General features: G+C 43.0%; 1 protein-coding gene across 8 annotated transcripts in view; it reads left to right on the top strand.

The window, feature by feature from the left end:
• The window catches only part of MAP3K4 (mitogen-activated protein kinase kinase kinase 4), a 139,980-nt gene that overhangs the window by 76,257 nt on the left and 38,389 nt on the right, over positions 1 to 25,334 (top strand). For 5 of the 8 annotated variants that reach the window (XM_043457299.1, XM_043457302.1, XM_043457303.1 and 2 more), the window contains exons 3-6: positions 4,243 to 5,606; positions 17,285 to 17,527; positions 20,332 to 20,478; positions 24,758 to 24,915. In XM_043457299.1, coding sequence (XP_043313234.1) covers positions 4,243 to 5,606; positions 17,285 to 17,527; positions 20,332 to 20,478; positions 24,758 to 24,915 — 1,912 coding nt within the window. Of the gene's footprint in view, positions 1 to 4,242; positions 5,607 to 16,338; positions 16,525 to 16,584; positions 16,883 to 17,284; positions 17,528 to 20,331; positions 20,479 to 24,757; positions 24,916 to 25,334 lie in introns of those variants that run through there. The other 3 variants (XM_043457301.1, XM_043457307.1, XM_043457306.1) reach the window with 3 other exon arrangements.

Genomic DNA, 25,334 nt, shown 5'->3' on the forward strand with positions numbered 1-25,334 from the left:
GTCTGAGTGATTCTTTAATGTTGACTGAAGTTTGAGAACCTTAGATTAGGGGATCTCTTAAGTCCCTTCAGATTGCTGATATCGACAGTCAAGCATATCATGGCCATAAATATCATCTCTCAGTTAAAGAGCAGGTATCTTTCTCATTTGAAATATCACAGAGGGCTGGTGTTTTGAATTTGACATACATGGATGAAAGAACATAAGAGTTGCAGGGGCTTGCTAAAACTTACTTTTATACATATTCTAAAGAGTCATTTCTAGGTGTGAATTGCAAGGAATTCAGTTGATTGTCTTAGATCTGTTGAAACCGGTGATTCATATTGCTTGTCATTTGTTTGCGTTCGGTTTTATTTTACAATTTTTTGTTGTTGTTCCTTTCATGTTTTTCTGATTTGGCAGGAGTTATTGGTAATCTGCCAAAGGAAGCAGTAACTTCTTGGAAGGTTTTAACAGTATTGCAGAATCACACCACCGAATTCACAGCCACTTGGGAGATCGCTATCCAGTAGTCTTATTTAAGTCATTATGAATTAGTTCTGTAGTACTGTAGTTAGCACTTGTATAAAGCATTCTGTATACTTTTGATCCATTCTCCTTTCCAGAAACTCTGTTTGACTTTCTGTCCATTGCAGAGGGATTTAGTGTGGACAGAAAACTAAACAAGCAAAGGTTGGTATTTTCTTTTTGCACGGTAGCTAGACTGGAGCTTAAGTCTATTTTCAGTTTAAATATGTCATTTTAATGGTATATCCGTTTCCATTTATGTGTTTTTTTTTTTTTTAAACCAATTTGGCTTTTTATTTTGGAAAAAAATATAGCTTATTTGTCTTATCGTCCTCTTTTCCCAATTTACTTTCCTTTATACACGTTGTAGATGCAAATACTGAATCATTCATTGCTTTTTTTTTTTTTAATTTTTTTATTAGTTGGAGGCTAATTACTTCACAACATTTCAGTGGGTTTTGTCATACATTGATATGAATCAGACATAGATTTACACTTATTCCCCATCCCGATCCCCCCTCCCATCTCCCTCTCCACCCGATTCCTCTGGGTCTTCCCAGTGCACCAGGCCGGAGCACTTGTCTCATGCATCCCACCTGGGCTGGTGATCTGTTTCACCATAGACAGTATACATGCTGTTCTTTTGAAACATCCCACCCTCACCTTCTCCCACAGAGTTCAAAAGTCTGTTCTGTATTTCTGTGTCTCTTTTTCTGTTTTGCATATAGGGTTATCGTTACCATCTTTCTAAATTCCATATATATGTGTTAGTATGCTGTAATGTTCTTTATCTTTCTGGCTTACTTCACTCTGTATAAGGGGCTCCAGTTTCATCCATCTCATTAGGACTGGTTCAAATGAATTCTTTTTGACGGCTGAGTAAAATTCCATGGTGTATATGTACCACAGCTTCCTTATCCATTCATCTGCTGTGGGCATCTAGGTTGCTTCCATGTCCTGGCTATTATAAACAGTGCTGCGATGAACATTGGGGTGCATGTGTCTCTTTCAGATCTGGTTTCCTCAGTGTGTATGCCCAGAAGTGGTATTGCTGGGTCATATGGCAGTTCTATTTCCAGTTTTTTAAGGAATCTCCACACTGTTTTCCATAGTGGCTGTACTAGTTTGCATTCCCACCAACAGTGTAAGAGGGTTCCCTTTTCTCCACAGCCTCTCCAGCCATTCATTGCTTTTTGTAAGTACAAAATTTCAAAAAAAATTGTTTAGTATACCATTTGTATGCTATAAGATAGGCTTCTCAAGATGTGTATATAATCTGCGAAACTTAGGTCTCTAGGCTTGCTAAAATTTGATTCTGTATTTACAGAAAAGTGGGATTATAGCATTTCCCTTCTTAAGTCTTTTTAATTGTTAGAATAAAGGTCAAGGCTGAGAAGCTTCATCTCTTGATATTTTAATGCTTTGATTGTTAGCTCTGTGGTAAGTTTAGCATAGATTTGGGCTTAAAGTTCATAATGCAGCCTTCTGTGTTGTTAGATTATCGCAGCTACCAGGTGGCTCAGTGGTAAATCCGCCTGCAGTGCAGGAGCCACGGGTTCAATCCCTGGGTTGGGAAGATCCCTTGGAGAAGGAAGTGGCAACCTGCTCCAGTATTCTTACCTGGGGAATCTCATGGACAGAGGACTTAGCGATTAAACAGCAACAACTCCCAGTTAACCCTTTGTTTCCCTTAGGATCTTTAAATCATGGATTAGAAGAACATTTATAATTTCTGGAATTACTGAGTCAAGTGGTAGTTCTGATTTTAGTTTTTTGAGGAAACTTCTACAGTGACTGTACCGTTTAGATTCCCACCAGCAGTATATGAGGATTCCTTTTTCTCCACATCCTTGCCAGCATTTGTTATTTGTGTTGTTTTTGACGATAGCCATTCTGAGTGAAGAAATTTCTTGAATGGACTGTGTAAAAAGTTTTAAGACATGTAGAGTAAAGTAGATTAAAATAACAGATAAAATTACCATTGTTTAAAAGTATTGCTAATTTAAAATGTAATAATAGTTTTATTATTTATAAAAATAATATTATTTTTATATTTATTAAAACACAAATCCTTATGGACAGAGAAAATCCTTTTTGATGGATCGTAAAATAAATTGAATATAAGTAAATCAAATTGGAAGTGCTTTTAGAAATACTTGTTTGAAAAATCCTTACTTTAAAACCGAGTTAAATTGATTTGGAGATATATTGGTTTTGAACAAATTTTCTTTGTAAAATTAACGTGAACAAAGTTATTTTATTCTGCAAATTGATTTTGGGTATGTTAGTCTGTAATCATATAAATATATCCTATTTCATAAAATCTAAAGGCATACTATGCTGTTATATACTAAGAAAAAATGCTTATAATTAATTCACAATATATTCTTACACTTAGAATTTTTAATTATTTATCTAAAGAACTCTTTTATACTTTCTGATATTTAGATATAAATTTTTAAAAGCTATTTATTACTCTTGTGCATATGTATATAAAGGAAAATATAAATGAAATATATTAGGGAATATTTTCCTAAAAGTTATTTATATTACCATTAATTATAAAACATATTCTAATTTCAGAGAAGTTAAAATACAAAATGTCTGTCCTCGATTTAAGGAGACAAACTATACCTTGGGTGTAGAGGGGACATGGGGATGGTGCTGTAGGCTTGGGCGTTGTCAGTGTGTGAAGGGCATGTGAGGGTCATCCAAGGAGAAGGCAGGTGAGGCAGAAGAGACCCAAGAGAGGAGGACTTTGAGAAACATGCACTTTTCATGGAGTGAGCCGAGGTCCCAGACTTTGGAAAGGGGTGACTTCAGAAGCAGAAGACAGCCCAGAGACAGCTGCATCTAGAAAATGAGAGAATGGAGGGGTTTCTGTGAGGTAGAGACGGTTCAGAGGGTCAGAAATGCCAAACAGGAAGGAAGATGTGTGTTCATTTCAAAGCTTAGGAACTCAGTTAGTAGAACTATTTATAGTTCTTTGAAGGAAAAGTGTGATGTTTGCCTTCTTTACATTAATTTTGAATGATTTTTACGTGCCAGGATAATAGACTAGGCAAATTATACTAAATTAGGCTATATGTCTTCAGCGTCCTTAATGTTAAATTAAGCATGTTACTGTTCACTTGTTTGTGGCAGAGAAGAAATCAAGGAACAGAATAAATGAAGGGAAGCGTTTTTGCTTACATGTCTTTCAGTGTTTCATGAGAATAATCTTAAGGTGCCTTAAGGGTTCTTTCTTCAATCTAGTTGATTTTACAAATGACAAAAGTAACCCAGAAAACTTAACTGGTTTGACCTAAGTTGATACTTTGGTTCATGGCAAAGGCAGGAAGCAGATGTGTTCTCTGTCGGGCGCTGTTGGGTCTGCCGTAGTACTGTTTCTCCCGTCCGAGTCTAAGGTGGTAACTCGTGAGGATCTGATGACCTGGATGACTGCGCTGTGTAGTAGACAGGTAAACAGCTGGTTTTAGGTTAGTAGCGGAGGATATAAGAGAATTTAGCAAGTATTATGTAACAGGAAAAATGGGTGAAACCTTTTTAAAAGTTTAGAGAGAAATGTTTTGTGTATGTGTGTGTCGTCTTAGTTTTCAGCACACGGTTGGATTATTTTCTCCAGTGGCAGTCTGCAAATATAAATACATGTGGATATCAGTCTTATTGAAAATGTTGAGAACAGCTTGATCTTTTAGAGTAATGTTAATGTTCTGCTTATTTTTTTTTTAATAGAAAAAATGAATGCACCAAACCAACCTCCACACAAAGACACTGGAAAAGCTGTGGAGAATGTGGAGGAATACAGCTACAAGCAGGAGAAAAAGCTCCGAGCGGCTCTCAGGTCCACAGAGCGAGACCACAAGAAGAACGTGCAGTGCTCATTCATGCTGGACTCGGTGGGGGGGGCTCTGCCCAAGAAGCCCATCCCAGATGTGGATCTCAATAAGCCTTACCTCAGCCTCGGCTGCAGCAACACCAAGCTTCCGGTGTCTGTACCCGTGCCCATAGCCAGAACCGCCCGCCAGACTTCCAGGACTGACTGTCCAGCAGATCGCTTAAAATTCTTTGAAACTCTCCGACTTCTGCTAAAGCTTACCTCAGTCTCAAAGAAGAAGGACCGGGAGCAAAGAGGACAGGAAAGCACGTCCGCGTTCTGGTTTAACCGATCCAACGAGCTGATCTGGTTAGAGCTGCAGGCCTGGCACGCCGGCCGGACCATTAACGACCAGGACCTCTTTTTATACACAGCCCGCCAGGCCATCCCAGACATCATCAACGAGATCCTCACCTTCAAAGTGAACTACGGGAGCTTCGCCTTCCTTAGGCACGGAGCTAGTCTTAACGGTACTTCGGTGGAAGGGCAGCTGGGAGCCCCTCGCGGGACGCAGCCTGCGGGTTACTCAACCTATCACGAGCACCTCCGACGCCAGCGGGTGTCCTTCGAGCAGGTCAAGCGGATCATGGAGCTGCTGGAGTACATAGAGGCACTTTACCCGTCGCTGCAGGCTCTTCAGAAGGATTACGAGAAGTACGCGGCCAAGGACTTCCAGGACAGGGTGCAGGCGCTCTGTTTGTGGTTGAACATCACGAAAGACTTAAACCAGAAGTTACGGATTATGGGCACCGTTTTGGGCATCAAGAATTTATCAGACATTGGCTGGCCGGTGTTTGAAATCCCCTCCCCGCGATCGTCCAGAGGCAACGAGCCCGAGGATGAGGCCGAGGACGCAGAAGAACTGAAGGAGCTGGCCAGCAGCACGGAGGAGAGCGAGGATGAGCCGAGCTGCGGCCCGCAGGCACCGCAGGCCCGGCCGCCCGCCGACCGCAGTCCCCACGTCCAGCCGCCCCCGGACCGCGTCCCGAAGAAGCTCGAGAGGCTGGAGTCCGAGGACGAGTCTGTCGGCTGGGGAGCCCCAGACTGCAGCACGGAGGCAGGCGTTAGTAGACACTGTCTGACTTCTATTTATAGACCCTTTGTAGACAAAGCACTGAAGCAAATGGGGTTAAGGAAGTTGATTTTAAGGCTTCACAAGCTGATGCACGGTTCCCTGCAGCGGGCGCGTATAGCGCTGGTGAAGAGCGACGGTCCAGTGGAGGTAGGTTTCCAGCAGGCAGTGAGCTTAGCCTTCGTTCCGCTGTTACTTGTAAAGTGCAGTGTATGTTGTGTTATATATGTACTTTCTTGTCTGGATCTTTTTTTTTTTTTTTTTGGTTAATTGAAGTATAGTGGATTTACAATATTGTGCTCACAGTCTTGATATTTTTAAGGCATAAAACGGTAGTTGTTATAAATTGCAGATGTAAACATTTCTATGGAGTGTTGTGATAAATGGGAAAATGGATCTATGAAAACTCTGTGAAATGGGGTGAAATTAAGTGTGTGGAGGGGAAAAAAAAAAAGTCCAACAATTTAAATATAGGATGGAGAAGGACAGGCTAGGTATAAATAAAGAGGGAAGAAAGCCACAATCATGGGTGACCACAGGCTGAATATGAGTCAGTAAAGAAGTCAGCATGGTGCTGAAATATTTTTAAATGAGTATGGCATCCAAGGTCACGGATGTAGTCCTTTCTCTATTCTTTGCAATAGCTTTACTTCCTTTTGAGTGGCATGTCCTGTTTTGATCACTGGATTTTAAAAAGAGATGAATTAGAGAAGGCTAAGAATGGTCATAGGGAAACAGTCTACACTATTGGGTAAGCTTGAGCATATATGGTGGAAGTTTAATGAAAGTATTATCAAATACATGTTTCGGCATGTGAAGATTTTTGTGAGAGGAAAATGTCTACTAGGGGAAGTGGCTTGAAAATGGTACAGATTTGGTTTTATTAACTTGATATCTCAGAAATTCTTTACCATTAAAGAGTGGCAAAACTAGCAAGGGGTGTGTATTGTTGAACATTGCTCTTGAGAATGAGAGTATAAGCAATTCTTCTGTTGTGAGTTTGCATGTTCGTCTGGTGAAAGCACCCAGCTCTTTTGAGATCCCTAATTACCGGAGTTAGGCTGTGATTCTAAATTTTAATAGCTGTGTGTGTGTGTGTGTGTGTGTGTGTACGTCTACTTTTTTAAAAAGCTTAATTACACCATCTGGCTTTCTTTGGAGTCAGAGATGACAAAACAAAATATATTCTTTATTCGTTAAGATGGTAAGTATCGGAAGAGAACTCCAATTTGCAGAATTTTAAGTTTTAATCTGATGGCCAGATCATGAGCCCTTAGGAGAAGGGCTCAGGCAGTCACATAATATAGCAAGATGTTTGCGGAATGAATCAATACTTTGCAGCTGTAAGAGGTTAGTTTACTTTGAGTATTATTTTGTTTAAGTGAAGTCGCTCAGTCGTGTCCGACTCTTTGCCACCCCACAGACTGTAGTCTGTAAGGCTCCTCTGTCCATGGGATTTCCCAGGCAAGAATACTGGAGTGGGTTGCCATTTCCTTCTCCAGGGATTATTTTGATTAGAAATATCAAAAATGAATTTTCTTTGAGCAGTATTTTGACTCTGTGAATGACTTTTTATGGATATCTTTTTATTAGGGCAAATGATGTTTTTCCCTTTAAGTCCGTAAATAACTGTTTTATAATAATAATTTATTATGGTAGAAGTTTCAAAGTCCGTAGAGCAAAACTAGATCCATAATAAAGATTTGGCATAGGCTTCAGCTAGTGAGCAGCTTATTTTGGTTTGGGTTTTTGGCTGGAGTTCAGTTCCAGCGAGGACGCCTATGGGTTAGGGATGGGGCTGATGAATTTGTTTGTTTTTTTTTTTTGGCTCTGTGGGCTTTTCTCTAGCTGCGGCGAGTAAGGTCCACTCTCGCTGCAGTGAGCGGGTTCCTCCTCCCGTTGCAGAGCGCAGGCTCCGGGGCCCGCGGGCTGCGGCAGCTGCAGCATTCTGGCTCAGTAGTTGCGGCTCCCAGGCTCTGGAGCACAGCCTCAGCAATTGCGGCGCATGGGCTTAGCTGCTCTGCGGCCTGTGCCGTCTTCCCAGACCGAGGATCAAACCCGTGTGTCTGCGTTGGCGAGCGATTTCCTCGCCACTGAGCCAGGGAAGCCCGATTAATTTTTTTTTCATGAAGCACTATTTTTGAAGTGATTTCAGTGAAAAAGTCCTGGTGTTATTACCCCACTTTTGATTCACTAGCTCTCATAGGAGAGAAGAGTTCATTGGTGGGGGGCTCAGGGCAGCGTGTTGGGGCTTCTTAAAACTGTCTTGCGTTCCCTCCTGCAGACTGTCTTCCTCCCTGCCCTGGAACCTCTGTGGCAGTGAATCCCTGCTGCTTCCTGCAGAGCTTTGCATCGTTTAGATGCTTTGGAACAAGAAAAAGATTGCAAATGAGTGCATTTTCCGTTAGAACACTTATTGAAAAAAGACTGTAGTAGGTAGCTCATAGTTTTGAATTCCAATCAAAATTGTATGCCTTTGGTTTGACCAGTTGAGATTTAACTGAATGAAAAGGTTATCCTTATTATAGGAAAGAGATACATACAAATTCAAAGTGTATGAATTAAAGATGTTTATTAGAATTATTTGGGATTGTTTGCTTTTCAAAAAGAAATGAAGTACAGAAACACCTCTTGTTTTAAATTTTGGTTTATAAAATGTTGTGTTTGTCAAATAATGAAAGAGGAAATAACCTAGAGCTAAAATTCTGTGTTGGAGATTAATCCAAACTGATAAAAGATAAGTCTCCAAAATGACAATTAACTCAATGGGAAAGTAAAACTTTATTCCTATTTCAGGGACATAATTTCCATCAAGGAAGTGTACATTCATGTATATATATGAATATGTACGCTCCCCTTCTGGGTTTGTTTTAGTTTTCTTACTAAGTATGTCTGGGAAAAAGCCACAGTTTTAAAATCAAGTCACTGGATTCCATTTCTTGATGCAGTGCTTTCTCACTTCACAACTTTGTAAATGACTTAATCTTCCCGATCCCAAGTCTTCACCTCTGTAAAATGGATATAATAACACTTTCCTACCTCACAGGGTTGTTCTGAGGCTCAAAAAGATACTTGTGTAAATAGTAAAATGCTATAGAAATTAAATGTAAACTATTTTTTTTTTAGAAGTTTTGATAACATTTTCCCCCCTTGAAGCTGACTGTACACCAGTAGGGGCTAGACAAGTCTATATTTTTACTTTTTAAGTGTATTTTTAGCTTTCAATCTCTTTCAAATAATCGTACATTTTTAAGGGCATACATTTTAAGCAATGGATAGTCTTTTAGGTTTGGGGACAGTTTTATTTTCATTCCTAATTGTTAGAAACATCTTGCCCAACTGGTACTGCAGATTGCGCCCAATGCATTTCTTCTGCACAGTTCTATGGCTTATGTGATAATAGCAATGAATACAGTTGAAGGATTTTGTAGAAAAGAATTATGATATTTGATTGTTCTCATATATGACTGTATTTTTATTTCTTATGATTAAGTTACTTGCAACTTGTGTTTGTAAATAGCATCTAATATTCAATTCGCATTGGCTTGTAAACATGTTTTATTTATAAAACAGCTTTCCCTAAAGAAAATATAAATTATACTTCAGTATTCTTAAATTTAAAAAATGTAACTAGTGATACTAAAAAATCTATTTGCAAATTGTTCTAATAATACGACTGTCATAAATAGCCTTAACGGCTTGTTAAAAATCAGGTAACGTTGTAGCTCCCTGGTGCTGTTCTGTTGGTGCTCAGTTGCCCAGCCCTGTCTGACTCTTTGCGATCCCAGGGACTGTAGCCCGCCAGGCCCTCTGCCATGAGATTTCCCAGGCAAGAACGCTGGAGTGGGTTGCCGTTTCCTACCACAGGGGACCTTCCTCACCAGGGACTGAACCCGCATCTCCTGCATCTCCTGCATTGTCAGACAGTCTTTATCACTGAGCCACCTGGGAAGCTCCCCAGTCCCATAAATTCATTTTCTCAGGACGCGTTTCTCATTACATATGCAGTCTCTGGTTAACAAATGAGTTCGTTTCTGAAGTTCAGTTTTTAAGACAGCTGTTTCCATCTCGAAAATAATTATCCAGAGAAGCTGTTGTAAATGAGTTTCAGACCTTCAAATAAAATTTAGGAAGATCTAAGTAACAGAACTAACAAGGCCAGCTAAAATTTTATTCCTGGCAGCAAAGACAACATAATGTCAGAGTCAAAAATGAGGGAAAACGTCCCCCCACCCCCTTTGTTTCTGGACCTATAAGGGAGCCTAGTTGTTTCTCACGCTTACTCATTTATTTGCTGGGTTTGCTTTTTTTCTTGATATTTGGACCGTCCCAGGATCTCAATCCTACTTAATTCCCCCGCTTTGCTGTAGTGTAAGTTCCTCTAGGTGTAGTTGATCTCAAGCCTTAGGAGTAAATGTACTGATAGCCATTTCATAGCAGTGTGTGCTGGTGTCCTTTTATGATAGAGATTTTTTAGCCTCCGATTTCTGCTCCTTCTCCATCAGATGCTGCTTGTAGAGTATCCTTCCCAGCTTTCCTTAAAGATTAGTAGGAATCACCTCAGACCAGTAGTTCCTAGGTGGCCTTCCCTACAGTACTCTAGCTATAGGTTTTGTTATGTTATTTGTAATTCAGTTTTAGCTTAAAGATTAAAACAAGAAACTGTGTAACCATATGTAAAAGATTGATCTTCATTTCAAAACTATGTTCATGCAGTTGCATTTTTTTTTAGTACACTTGTAATCATGAATACTTTTAGATTTTTAGGGAACTTACAAAGATAGTGCACAGTTTTCATATGCTCTTCATCCAGTTTCCTCTGATACTGACATCGTCCTCAGCTCTGGTACATTTGTCAAAATTAATTGGTGCAAAATACTGTTAACTACATTACAGACATTACTTGTGTTTTTGTTCTTCTGCTAATGTCCCTTGTCTGTTCCAGGATCCAGTCAAGGCTACCCCACTGCATTTAGTCGACGTGTCTTCTTAGTCTCTTCTGCTCTGTGGCAGTTTCTCAACGTTCTTCATTTCTCATGACCTGGGCGGCTTGTAAGAGCACTCTGGAATTTGGGTCTGTCTGATGTTTTCTTGTGATCAGACTGGATGCGCTTCTGTGTGTGATGCGTTTCTGTGTGAGCGTCACAGAGTTGACGTGCCTTCCTGCTGATGTCCACCATGACCACCTGGTTCACGTGGTGTCTGCAAGGCTCTTCCACTAGTGGCCAGTTTTCCCTGTCCCTGCTCTGCTTTTCGGAAGGAAGTCACCAAGTACAGCCCACACTCACGGGGACAGGAATTAAGCTCCGCCTCCAGGAGTGGGGAGTGTGGGCATGTATACTTGGAATTCTCCTGTAAAGAAGGTTTGCCTCTTCTGTCCCTTTTTTTTTTTTTCAATTATTTATTTATCTCAATATGGACTCATAAATCTTTATTTTCTACTTTGGGTTGTAGTTCAGTGGTGTTGTTGCTTGTTCTCTTGCTCAGGCTGTTCCTGCTTTGGCCGTTGGAGCTCCTTCGGGCGGCTTCTGTATCCTTGTCACATGCTGTCCTCCTCTCTGTTGTGTGTGGTTTTGCTTTTTGAGCAGTTTCTTGCTTTTTGGCATCATCTTGTATTTTCCCTGTTCCAGTCCTGAAATCAGCCTTTTCTCTAAAGAGCTCTTCTTGTTCGTTTTATTGGAGAATGGGATTTAGGAATGGAGCCCTGGGCCCCAGATGTGTTCATTACTTTCGGGGTATCATTGCTTCTAGGCGCTCTCAGTGATAGAGTTAGAAAATATAGGTCTGTCTTCTAATCCGTGTATGCACACAGGTCTGTAGCTACTTCCACATGTGTTTTTCTGCCTGTCTCTCTGTTAATGTGAACATGAGTTCATACTGATGTCTTGGGTCCTAATCCAGCTCCACGGCTTCTGTCCGAGCCTTGTTGTAACTTAACTTTTCTTGCCGTGAGAAACCTGGCTCCCGTGACCGCAGAGGATTTACTGTATTTGTGCGACCCTAGTAGACATGTAAGGTAGCCTCAGAATTGCTAACTGGGACCCCTCTGAGGACTGAATTTACCAGCTAGAGTACAGTGTTTAACTGTAAGCACAGTTCTCTTTGTCTTTAGCCTTAGAGCATGTAGATGGTGCATAGTTTTCCACAGCTGGGTGAACACCTTTTCCGTCACGTTCTCCAGTGCGATTACAGCATGCATTTGTCATATAGTTAGATTCAGTTATCTCAGTCTGTCTTGGGGTCCCCTGGTGTCCTAGCTGATGTTTTTTAGGTTGCATACTATAAAGTTCATTCTTTGTGTTATATAACTCTCTGGGTTCTGTGCATTTAATTTGTTGAACACCTATAAAATGTCCGAGCTCTAGATGGTGATACAGTTATTTTATGCTCCTCTGTTTTTGCTTTACCTTATGAAACTTAAGAAGGATAAAATGAAAAACTGTATTATAATGTACAAAAAAATTAGCTGACTTTGACTATGTATTACCATGCATATTATTCCAAATTACAGGAAGATTTTTGGTTAATTTATTACTTTTTTGTATTAGGAATGGATCATGTAATTATTATAAACTTAGTGACCAATGAAATATTGTTTGTCTTTTGATCTGGCTATAATTATGCTCTTTTTTCCCCCACAAGCACAAGAAACCGTGAAGAGGTTTTCTTTTATATTCAGAGTGGGCAGAAGGATGTAGAAACTAGGGGACTGTTAGTCACTCAGTCCTGTTCAACTCTTTGCAACCACATGGTCTGTAATCCGCCAGGCTCCTCTGTCCATGGGATTCTGCAGGCAAGAATACTGGAGTGGGTTGCCATTACCTCCTCCAGGGGGTCTTCCTGACTCAAGGATCGAAGCTGGATCTCCTGCATTGCAGGCGATTCTTTACCGTCTGAGCCAGCAGGGAAGTCCAACTCTAACTGGAAACTAGGATATATATAAGCTATTATCATTTATTGAGTCTTACCATGTACTAGATACAACCACCAAATGAAGTGGCATTGCTGTTTTGCAGGGAAGTTGCCCCAAAGCACAGAAGCTGTAGCTTGTGGGAGGGCTTCACACCCAGGATTTGGGGATACTGGACTTTAAACTGTGCCGATGGTTTCCAAACCTGGCTGCGTATCAGCATTACCTCAGGAGCTTTTGAAAAGACTTGGCCTTTGCCCTTCTGGGCTAGAGGGCAGGTCAGACTCTCTCATGGAAGGACATACGCAGTGACATTCGTAACCTCGAGTGAACTTTATGTGAATCCAGACCAGCACCAGTGCAGCTGAGAGTCAGCCCCTTGGAAACACCCTAAGTAGACCACAGTACCCCCTTACCCCGTCTTCAAGGTCAGTGTTCAATAAAACTCTTGTCATAGCTCATTTTTTATTTGTTGTAATCACCACATGTCTGACTTTGTTAGCAGAGTTATATGAACTTTTGAAGAAAAGTTGCCCTAACTTATTTTATAAATTAATTTTTATTGGAATATATATGCTTTGAAAAAAAGTTTTTTATTCTTATTTTTCTGACTCATTATTTTTTTACAGTATGTAGAGATTTTTTTTATTGAAGAATAGCTGATGTATATATTATTTGTTGCACATATACAATATAGTGGTTTACAGTGTTTAAAGGTTATACTCCATTTATAGTTATAAAATACTGTCTATATTCCCTGTGTTGTACAATATAGCCTTGTGGCTTGTTTATTTTATACGTAGTGGTTTATATCTCTCCATCCCCATCCCCCACGTTGCCCCTCCCCGCTTCATTCTCCCCACTGGGAACCACTGTGTAGGTTGTTTTCTGTATCTGTCAGTCCGCTTCTTTTTTTGTTATATTCATTTCTTGTAGGTTTTAGATTCTTATATGTGACATCATACAGTGTGTGTCTCTCTCTGTCTGACTTATTTCATTTAGAATAATACCCTTCACGTCTATCCATGTTGCTGCAAATGGCAAAATTTCATTCTCTTCTTATGGCTGGATACTGTTCTGGGAGGACAGGGGAGCCTGGTGGGCTGCAGTCCATGGGGTCACAGAGTCAGACACGACTTAGTGGCTGAACAACAGCGACAAGTACTCTGTTGCATATGTGTAGCACATCTTTATCCACTCACCTGCTAATGGACACTTAGGTTGCTTCTGTGTCTTGGCAATTGTAAATAATGCTGCTGTGAACATTGGAGCCTATGTGTCTTTTCAAATTGCTCCCCTGGTAGCTTAGCAGTAAAGAATCCACCTGCCAATATAGGAGATGCGGGTGAGATCCCTGAGTCAGGAAGATACCCTGGAGAAGGAAGTGGCAACCCACTCCAATATTCTTGCTTAAGAAATCCCATGAGCAGAGGAACCTGGCGGGCTACCGTCCATGGGGTAGCACAAGAGTCAAATACGACTTAGTGACTGAACAACAAGAAAGAAACATCTTTTCAAATCAGTGTTTTTGTTTCTGGATGTATACCCAGGAGTGGAATTTCTGGGTTATACGGTGGTTCTGTTTTTAGTTTTTTGAGAAGCCTCTATACTGTTTTCCATGGCAGCTGCACCAATTCCCACCCACATACATGAATTTTTTAATTGAATAACTGGAAAGATAATAAGCACATGATTGCTTATTTGCGTATAGGTTTTGTGTTGTTTTGTTTTCTTAAAGGAAGCACACTTACATGAGACAGAATAGGAAGTTGTGATGTATTATTTTGGACTGCCGTGAGCCAGCTGAATCAAACTCGATGTAAGATGAAAAAGATGAAAGAACAGAACTCATCAGCTTGCGGTGGAGAACTGAGCCTGTGATGACAGTGACTAGACTAGCAGCTGGTCTCGGATACTCGTTTTGTGGAGGGGGGTTGGTCAGGTAACTTGGTCAAGGTCGCAAGGCCCGTAAGCAGTAGAGTCCAGGTGTGAAACCAGAACTCCCTGCTCCTCACCGTTGGTGTGTACTGCCTCCCCAAGTTATGTTTGGTCCCACGCAGTGCCCTAAATGTTTTTCTAATGTGTGTTTATTTGGCGGGTTCGGGTCTTAGTTGCTGCACGTGGAATCCTCGCTGTTTCTGCGGGACCTTTCCTTGTGGTGCACGGGCCCTCTGGCTGTGGCCTGCAGGCTCCGGAGCGCACTGGCCCGAGGGTGCAGCGCTCAGGCGTAGTTGCCCGGCCAGGAATCGGACCTGCATCCCTTGCATTGCAAGGCAGATCCTTAACCCCTGGACCACCAGGGAAGTCCCTTTAAATATTTTTGACTTAGTGGCCAGTGTTTGAAAAAAAAAAAGACAATTTCACATGAAAACCTGGATTTTTGTTTTCCTTGAAATCCCGGGAGGTCTGTCGGCACCGGCCCTGTCCCCACATGGCAGCACGTGGCGTGCTCGTTCCCGCTTTGCACACGCCCATCGTTGGGAGTCGGGCCTCCTCTCGTCTGTTTGCTGGGCTTGTCTCCCTGGCATCCTGTCGTTGCCTGTAGGGTTAGTCTGCCCCTTCTTGTCTCTCAGCTTACGGTAACCGTGTGTTGGATTCCAGCATCATCCTTTTTGTTGTTCATTTTTAAACACGCTGTTTGTTTTCAGAACTTTAGGGAAAGAGAGAAATAGGAGAGTTGAGGCTGTCCTTGGACCTCACTGCCCTTTCCCCTCCCTGTGTTTTATTACAATTGGGAATTTAAGATCCAAGTTTTTCCTTATAGCATGCTTTTAAATTTTTTTTCAGTTTCCAATATTCCTTGCTCATACTTGAATTGGAGTCCTTATAGCCAGGTTACCTTCATGGAGTTGTATCTGCCTCTATACCTTCTTTTCTTTTAGATTCCTGGCTTTTCTCATTTCCTTGGGCATCTATTCTTACGAATTTTGATTTGACTCAACTCTCCTATTCTTCCTCGGGTAGTTTTTTAGAGGAGGTAAATGAGTTGTACGTGAGTTCTTCACTATTCAGAGGGTGTTTTCCTTTTTATTCACAGGTCAGGGATAGCTTGACTCTGCAGAAACCTCTCCTCCAGCTCTTCCTTTTGTTCTTTCTGGAACGCCTCTTATTCTTATGTTACAGCTTCTAGATCTGCCCTCTAGGTCTCTTATTTGTCACTCAAACTTTCTATTCCTTTTTCTTTTGCCCTAGGTTGTAGTGATCATTTCTGTGGTTAATTTCTAAATTATTTCTAATTTGTATATTCAGATTTTAACATCATTCCTTCTGTTTTCACTGCCTTCATGGATTTTGTTTAAGAAACCTTGGTTGGTTTATTTTATTTTTTTCCCCCAGAGGAGTTTAGTGAGATTTTGCATTAGAGTATTTCTGCCCTTCTCTGCCGCGTCATACGTTATTAAATCAGTGTCAGCTTTTTGGGTTCTTCACCTCGGTGTCCCTCGTTAAAACTGCTGCTCCCTCTTCCGTCTCTTCCTCTCTGTCTCTTCCTCTCTGTCTGGACGGGTTGATGCAGCAGGCAGAGCCAGCGGGAATGCGTCTCCTGTGGGCCTGGCTATGTGGGCCTGGCCGCTGGCTCTCCAGGCTGTCTTACAGTTGTTGAGAAGGAGGGATTGTCCCTTCCCAGTGAGCCTGAAGCAGATGAATCAGCAGGCTGGAACTACAGAAAATGCCTAAACTGTTCTTCAGAATTTTATCCTAGAAAGTTTGCCGAGTTTTGTAGAGCTGTAAATAAACATTTTATCTGATGTCATTGTCCACACCAGAAGAAACGAGCATTTATGCCGCCAAAAGCGTTGACACAGACATGTCTTAACCCTGACCACATTTATCACAAGTAATCATTTTTTTAAATTATGCAGCTATTTTAGAAATCGTTGCCTGTTACGGGAAACTGGAAGTACGTATTAATTTAAATGCAAAAATATGTGTGGACAATAAAAGAATGTGAGTTGGGAGACCAGTTAAGAGGAGTAGCTGTAATTGGTGATGTTATAAGTTGAAGAAAAGTTGAGATTTCCGAATTTTGATGGCTTCAGTTTTCTCAATAAAAGGAGAAGGCAAGGTCTTGGAGTGATTGGTCAGGATGGTATTTCCAGAGGTTTAAGAACACTGGGGCAGCTTCAGATCTGCAGTTTCAGGGGGAGCATGAGGAATTCGGTGGGTAACTGTCTGAACGGTGAGCAACAGTAGGATTCCTAGGGAACATCAGATAGACAGATTTTGAGTGGGACCGACCAGGTTAATTTTATGACTTTTTTTTTAGCCTTTGACGTAACTCAGGAAAACAGATGGACAAAAGACTTGATTGAACCCACAGTTTTTATGTTTCACAAATGGCTATCTGGTTTTGTAATCTTCTCTCAAATTTAATAATTCTCTGGTTTTCTCAGTCTAGAGATACTTGTAGATAATACTGTGTATAACCTCAGAACTAAATGCTCCAGTTAAGTATGATAAAAAATGTATGAGGAAAAAGATGAACTTGATTCTTTTCTACTATGCTTTTTTGATAAAGGTATGACCCAGTTTTATTTTTAGTTCTTGTGTGTGTGTGCTAAGTTTCTTCAGTTGTATCTGACTCTTTGCGACGCCATGGACCACAGCTCACCCGGCTCCTCTGTCCATGGGATTCTCCAGACAAGAATACTGGAGTGGATTGTCATGTCCTCCTCCAGGGGTCCAGGGATCGGACTCGCATCTCTTAGGTCTCCTGCATTAGTCCTTGTTACCATTTTCTAATACTCCTAGAGCTTTTTAGGTCTGTGTTGAAAATGGTGAATTATTCTAAAAATTATTTCTCCTGTAAAATTACGATTTTTATTGGTTTGTCAGCAAATTTTAGAGAACAGTAGTTTGTAACTACAGTGTTAGGAAGTTCTCCTGGATGCTCTTTCACACTGTTGCATTTGTGTTGCAGTTTTCTGAATTTCCAGATCCCATGTGGGGTTCAGATTATGTACAGCTGTCCAGGACGCCGCCTTCCTCGGAGCAGAAGTGCAGCACCGTGTCCTGGGAGGAGCTGAAGTCCATGGATTTACCCTCCTTCGAGCCTGCCTTCTTAGTCCTCTGTCGCGTCCTTCTGAACGTCATTCACGAATGTCTCAAGTTAAGGCTGGAGCAGAGACCCGCTGGAGAGCCATCCCTCTTGAGTATTAAGCAGGTTTGTCTCAAAGGCTTTTAAAAAATGTCGAGTTCTTACTATATTTTTTCTATAGACCTGAATTTTTCTTTTTAGGATTTTCCCCCTAATTGTTGCAAATAGTGAAAGTTAGCGTATGTTAGTGTTTCTAAGCTGCTCTCTGTTGGGTAATTTTAAATGTTCTTTTTCCATGCAGTCTTTAAAAATGAGGTGGTGGTTCCACCCTTTCTGTCTTCTACTTCCTCATTCTAAAAGGAGTGTGCATGCTGATATGACCCTCTGTATCCTGTTACCATCGGTCTTTGAAGACTGGAAACTTAAAATTCATTCATAAGAGAGAGTTTAAATTCTTTAATTTATCTTTTTGTTCTTTTTTAAGCTTTGTGTAGACAGGTGAATGTCTGCAGTATGCAGGGAGGGGTGTGTTTGGACATTTTGTCTGCTTAGGCACTTGTGCGGTTTAAGCAATAGTGAGAGCTTCTGCTTCCTCAGTTACTACTAACGTAGGTGGGATTTTCAGGGAGTTTGCTACTCCACAGGTGATAGAGGAATGGCTGGAAGCAGTTGAATCTTCCAGACTGAGCGTGTATATTTATGCCTTATGATGTGCCCATATTGACATTCACTATGTGAAATAACCACATTGGGTTTTGCTTTCTTGTGTGTGTGGCCTGCGGTTGTCCGTCCCCAGGGAGTTAGGTCTGGGAGCTCGTTGGCCCTGAGTGTCAGCCGGGCAGCGGGGACGAGCGCCGATGGAAGGACAGGCGGGGCGGGGCGTAGAGAACGGGCCCTGGCCTGGTTTGTCCTGTGGTGCGGAGCCCGGTGACTGACGGGCCTGGAGGGCCAGCCCTGCACCTCGTCGCCTCTCTCCCTGTCCAGCCCAGCCCGAGCTGTGTCCACCTTTGAGCTTCTTCCTTCTCGCCGTCTTGGTTCTGGTCACTGACTGTGGTCCACGTGGGCTGTACTTGTCACTTGTCCTCCGTATCTCAGCAGTTATTTAGTAGAAGGTTTTGGTAAAATACCTTACCTCCCCTCCCCACAGAACAAATACATACTTCGGGAACATAACCAGGTGAAACAAGGTGGGGTTTACCTTTAATCAGTGGGGCTGTTGTGAGGAGTAAGCAGTCATTTACGCTAAAACATTTTGGAAAGTAAAAAACCAATACTTGGTTTGATGTAGCTTTGTTGTTGTTACTTAGGTGCTCAGTCATGTCAGATCTTTTGCGGTAGCCCACCAGGCTCTCTGCCCCTGGGATTTCCCAGGCAAGAATACTGGAGTGGGTTGCCCTTTCCTCCTCCAGGGGATCTTCCCAGTCCATGGATCAAACCCTTGTCCCCTGACCTGGCAGGCGGATTCTGTACTACTGAACCACCTGGGAAGCCCAGTGTAGCATTATTCGAGTGAAAATAAAATAGAAATTTTGACTTTCATGTATTCAGATTGAGTTGTAAGCACCTAAGTGACATCCACAACAGAAATTTATGTTAACACTTTTTAGTAGATTTAATTCAGCCATTGTGCTCTTATTGTAATAATTTTAAAAACATTTTGAAGGGGATCTTGTTATAAAGCAGTCCATGTTTATTTTAGAAAATCTGCAAAGTACAGAAAATTTGAAAAGTACAGACAAAAATGAAAGCTATCCTCTTATTCTGCTATTCAGAGATAACCGCTATAACATTTTGGTATATTTCTCTCCATTTGTTTTTCTATATGTACATACTTTCTACACATGTAATAATTTTAAAAAGAAAAGAATATGAGTTTTCACCCTTAAAGGTTTTTCAGGAATAAGATTTTAAATGACTGCATGGGTGCTTTACTGTGTCAGTACATCATAATTTATCTGTTTTTCATTGTTTTGAATAATATTGTGATAAATATATTTGTGTATCAGTTTTAGCCTGGATCTCTGGTTACTGTTTGAGTATAAAATGTAAAAATTAACTAGTGAGTCACACATCTTTGGATCCTAATAAGTTTGTACCAGTTTACTTTCCCTGTAGCATCGCTGTGGTTCCTTTTGTGTCTTGTTAATGTATCTTAAGGCTAATGTAACTGTGATCTGGTCCCGCAGCCCCTGCTGGTTAGAATTTGAGGGACCGTGACCGGTGCGTTATTAATGGAAGGACTGTGCAGGTCCTCTCATTCCGTCTCCCCTCCGTTCTCACAGTGCCTCCCGGGGCCTGCGCGCGGCCGGTTTTACTCATCCTTTTGTTTTCTTTCCTACTTTCCCCCCTGGCTTCTATTTAATGCCATCAGATTTATCTTAGGGTTTTTTTTTGTGTGTGTGTTTTTTTTTGTGATGATCGAGTGTTTTTGATGGTAAAAGCCACAAATCACAGTAGGTAAAGTATGCTAAATTATTACAGAGGCCCCCAGGCACTGTGGTATGTGAGTACATTTGAATCTTTATTAATGTTTTTTTTGTTGTTGTTAAAAAGGACCAGTCTCATGAGGAAATTTTTTTGTCTTATATTCCTTGCCTTAAAATGTGAGCTAGAAGAAAAATAGATCTTTTTCTGCAGAATTTATTTTCTGTAAAACTTTTATTTGTAGAAGAATATATTTTAGCATATCAGTTTTCTGCCTGTACCTGTATATTGTCTTTGTGTACTCACGCTATAACACTAAGTACTTTTGTTTTCGCTGATTTAATTATTCAGTTGAGATTACTGAGTCACTTACGTGAATGAACTGCTAAAGAATCTGGGAGGTGTTTCAGGGTTCTCAGAGGCACCCCTGTCTTCCTGAGGTTTTGGGGCCTTGCGCAGAATCTGCCGCTCGCGTGTGACGGGAACTGTCGCCTGCTGTCTTGCAGCTGGTGAGAGAGTGTAAGGAGGTGCTGAAGGGCGGCCTCCTGATGAAGCAGTACTACCAGTTCATGCTGCGCGACGTCCTGGAGCGCCTGGAGCAGGCCGACTGCAACATCGACGCCTTCGAGGAGGACCTGCACAAGATGCTGATGGTCAGGGCGGGCCGGCGGGGTGGGGGCCGTCTGACTCGGGGTGTCCTCCCCCGCGCCCTTCTAAGCTCTGTGCTTGCGCCCCTGTCCTCCTTCCTGCCCTGACTGTCTCCTCTCCTCATCTTTCCATCGAAGCTGTGCTTTCAAGTGTTAGCTGACAGTCTTCGCCTCGAGCGTGAACTCCTCCAGTGGTTCCGGTCGTAGCTGCACGGTCTCACACTTAGTGAGGTGCCGCTGGCCTGTCCTCAGGTTTCCCCGTTTTAGGCTGAAAGCTGCGCAAGCCAGGGCCTGTGACTGCAGTTCTTTTGTCTTCCGTAGTGTCTGGTGGAGTGTTAGTATACAGTAAATCTGTGTTAGCTCCGCTCGAGCGGGTGCACAGGTGGGTACGTGGTGTGGCGGGCGGATGAAACGGTGTAGAGAGCAGCGAGGCTCGCGGAGCGCTGTCACCCTTGACATCTCCCTGTATCCTGCCTCGGGATGGCTGCAGCACCTCCAGACACGCCACCCTCACTTTCTAGGCTGGAAGAGAAGAGAAGGGGCAGAGGGACAAGTCTCCCTGTCGGCTAAGTCCGGAACTGCAAAAGCTCCCCTGGAAGCCCCAGCCAGCAGAAGTTCCCTACATCCTCCTGACGAGACCTGCTGTGTGGCCTCCTCGCTCTAGGGGAGGCTGGGCCTCAAGGATTTAGCTCTTCAGCCTCTAGCGGAAGGAGAAAAGAAAGGGTGTGGCTGGGGAGGACTTATTACATCTGGCATCTTGCGAGAAATAATTTTGACTCTAAAGTGACATTTTTTTATTGTTTGGGAGAATACAGAAAATGTATGAAATGTGGCTACATTTTGAAATACTGTATATATCTCTTCTGTCACAAAAGCCTGTCATTCAATAGTTATAATTAGAAAAACATCGAGCAAATTAGTTTTTCTCTCTGTGGGTAGTTAAACCAGAAGTTTAAAAAGACAAAACGTGCCTTGCTTTCCAAACTGTCTTTGATGGCCTCACAAAGGCACACGCCGCATCTTTTATTGGATGTTCACTGAGGCGGGAAGGGTGAGGATTAGGCAGGTGAGCTGTGCCATCCAGGTCATCCACCTGCAGCGCCCTCATGTGCCTGGGAGAGGTTGACAGCCGAGGTTCAGGAAATACCGAGACTCTCAGCTGGTTAGAGGACCGTAGCAGTGCTGAGGAGTGAGTTTTGACTCTGTTTCTAGTTCTCTGTGTGAGCCATCATGTCCCTTAGTTCATCGCCATAATCCCCCAGATGAAGGACTAGAAATTATCAGTGATTTTAAAAGTTGTGTCCCAGAGTGTCCTAGATGAAGTAGGGCAGGGGCATAACTTGAGAACTGGTGGAACCCAAAGAAAACCAGTGTTTGGCCAAGAAGGAAGGAGACCGTGGCCTTCGGAGAGGCGGTCGAATCGTTCACTGCACCGTCCTGCCTCCTTGCCACGCGGAGGGCTCGTCCAGCGATGCATTAGAGCTGCGGCGTCTCGGGGTGTGCCCGAGCCGCAGGGCGTGTCCCCGGGGAGGACGCACTGCAGACAGGAGGCGTGTGCCATGTGGGGACCGTCGTGTTGTCTGCAGCGTGTCCTGTCCTGTGAGCCTGGATAAAGGCCAGGCAGGGTCTAGTCCAGGGGCGCACGTGCTAGTCCCTGGGTTACAGAGGCGTAACGTCAGTTTAGGGAAAGGCACGGGCAATCTTTGGATCCTTCAAAAGGAAGGAAGTGAAATTGGCAGGACGCAGGGATCGGTTGGCGATGGAGCGGGTATAGAGAGTGGTTGCTGGGTGTCCAGTTCGTGCAGCCGGATGAGTACTGGAGATGATGGGTCCAGTGAGTTTTTTAAATTAAAGATACCTGAGACCCTTTGAAAGCCTTTGGGATTGTTTTGTTAAAAGAAAGAACTGAAAAAAGCAAACAAAGAGAACAACTCATATGTACATGAGAGGAAAGGGAAGACAGAGTGCAAGGTTCCTCAGGTTCCACAAGGAAATGGGTCTCAAAACACACGTGCTGGGTTTAGCAGGGAGCCCAGTTCCTCTACTGTTAAAAAGGGAAGGATGGTGATTTAACAGTATGTACGTTCGTGTTATTTATCTCAGGATGATGAGAGCTTCTACGTATAATGACAAAAGAGCAGTGAGGATGGGTTGTGGTGGATTTTGGCCATGTGAGGAAAATGCAGAAGTTTCAAACTTGTGTTTGTAGAGAGGAGGCGAATGAGTTGAGCAGAGGTGCAGGTATCACCAGGAACGTGCGCTCTGGGCTTGGCGGATGTGACTGTGTAGGAGAGCGGCCCCTCCCTGTGGTGTGGCTCCTGGAGGAAGGTGGGCTTGGGGAAGGGCGCTGGGCTTGTGACAGGCATGTGAGATGAAGAGGCATTGCGGGCTGGCAGGGTGTAGGGAGGTGGCAGGGACACAGGTGTGCCGACAGGAGTGCTGCATGAGGAGGACAGGGAACCAGGGAAGAGAGGAGGGAGTCTGAAGAAGAGGAACCAGGGCTGGAGCTCCTGATGAAATGAGGAGAGTAGGTCGTGGGGGAGCTGGGCAAGCAGACTGCAGGGAGGAGAGGAGGTTTTAGCATCAGCATGTTTGGCTGGGTTTTGAGCACTTCTGGTAAATGCCAGGATCAGAAAGGAAACCTTGTCAGAGACGAGGGAAGTTGCTTGGAACCGGAGGCAGTCGGGGAATGGAACTGAATTGGTGGGGGGGCAGGGAGGTGCAGCAGATGTTAAGTCACACAGCTGGTGCTGGCTGAGCCTGGGAAGGAGAGAAGACAGGCGCAGGCTGGTGTGTGATGACTGCCTCGGGGCAGTGGAAAATCAGTAGATGATGGTGCAGAGACGGAGCGTCCAGGGCATACCTGATCACGGAAACCTTAAAGGGGCAGAGTGTTTCTTTTGTTTTTAAAGAAGACTGTGGGAGGATGATGGTTTGAAAGTAGCAACAGGATACACAAAGATGTGACCGTTGGCAGCCCTTGCGGTATATTGTAAGGCAGCTTCCCCTTGAGAGGGCTCTCAGGACAGCGTGGTTTCAGGGAAGCCAGGGAGATGAAGCTGCCCTCCAGGAGTGGAAAGGGAGGTCCCGAGCCTGATGTGCACAAGACCTGTTTCGTTGGAATGAGATGGTTGTAGACCTGTTAAGTCTCAGGTTCTGCTACACAGCTGTGTTCATAATGGACCCGTGACTGGAGATTCACGCCACATGCCTGGGTGGAGGAGGACCTAGAAACTCCAAAGATACAACAGAAGATAGTTTTCTTTAAGTGAAAAACTCCAGAGTTTTTGCCTACTGAAAGTTATTATTGGATCTCAGAAAACCCTCATTTCAGAGAACCCTGAGGTGTAGCCTGCGAAGGTCCTTGAGATCGAGGCCTGGAGAAAGGAGCCTGTAAACCTCCAGGCAGGGAAGGGAAGCCGCCTGCAGGGGATGGGGAAGGTGGTGATCAGGCTCCAGCAGTGTCCTTTATTCTAACGTGACTCACGGTGTTAGAAGCTACCGGAGTAAAGTCTTCAAGGCTCTGAGGGAGAGGATGTGTCAATCAAACATTTCATACCCAGTCAAGGTACCTTTTCAGTAAAAGAATCCACAGACAGTGATGTTTTATAAAATAACAAATGTGAACCTGTCTTGAGAAAAAGTACTTCATAGTAAAACCCTGCTAAGCAGCAGATAAATCAAAGCAAGAATTTTAGTACTGTGAAAGCTGTTGGAAGACGAAGTGTGGTGGACATAAACCCCTCCTTAGAACAGTCAAGTATTTTGGTTATAGATCATAATTTATATGTCATAAGCCTTGAAAAATTATGTCATGAAAATCTGGATGCTGGGAACATACTAGTGGGAAGAAGTGTGTTCATTGCCTCCTCTTAACCTGTAAGAAACCATCTAAAGCTTAAGTAATTAAAGAAATAAACATCCCAAGCTCTTAAAGGAATATTATTCACAGTATATTAAACATGAAAATTTCTGTTATGATTTTGATTTTTTTTTTACTTCGTTGTATTTTTTTGTACAGTGTGAATGTTATATTTTCTTAGTAACTTGCAGCAGTTGTGAATAATATGTTCAGTTGCTGAGGAGCTGAGTTATACAATTAAAGAAAAATCCTATTTAGACCTCAGTTAATAGTGATGGAGAATCTCACTTCTCTCAGAGCTTCATGCCTCAGTGGCCCCTCTTCCTCTTGTCCGACTTAGAGTTTTCATGTTAACAGGGATGAAGGTTGTGAGTTGTTGAACCCCGTTCTCAAATATCTCCTTTTGCCTTTTTGTATCTTAAGGTATATTTTGATTACATGAGAAGCTGGATCCAAATGCTACAGCAGTTACCTCAAGCATCTCATAGTTTAAAAAATCTGTTAGAAGAAGAATGGAATTTCACCAAAGAAATAACCCACTACATCCGGGGCGGAGAGGCACAGGCTGGAAAACTTTTCTGGTAGGAATCCTTGTGTGGCCGCCCTGCTTTCTCACTCCTGGTTCGCTCACCGGCTCTGTGCTCCCCGCGTGAGTGTCTCATTACATGGAAACGAGCAGCACCCGTCCCTCTTGGGTGCCCCTCTCCTGAGCTCTGTCGTCCTTAGAGCATCCTTAGAACCTCCCCGGTTCTCTGCCGGGGAGACTTGCCCCCGGGACGCGTGGCGGTGTCTGGAAGCGGTTCTGATTTACCCACTGGGAGGGATGAGTGGTGCCTCCTGAGTGGAGGCCAGGGACGCTGGTAAACATCCTTCGAAAAAACCTATCCACCCAGCGTGTCAGTTTTGAAGTTGAGCAGTCCTGCCATGGGGTGCACCCTCGTGATTATGTGAAAGGAGGAGGATCTAAGGCCTCTTGACGAGTGGAGCAGACCCGTAAGTA

The sequence above is a fragment of the Cervus canadensis genome, chromosome 33, assembly GCF_019320065.1.
Source record: "Cervus canadensis isolate Bull #8, Minnesota chromosome 33, ASM1932006v1, whole genome shotgun sequence".
NCBI lineage: Eukaryota > Metazoa > Chordata > Mammalia > Artiodactyla > Cervidae > Cervus > Cervus canadensis.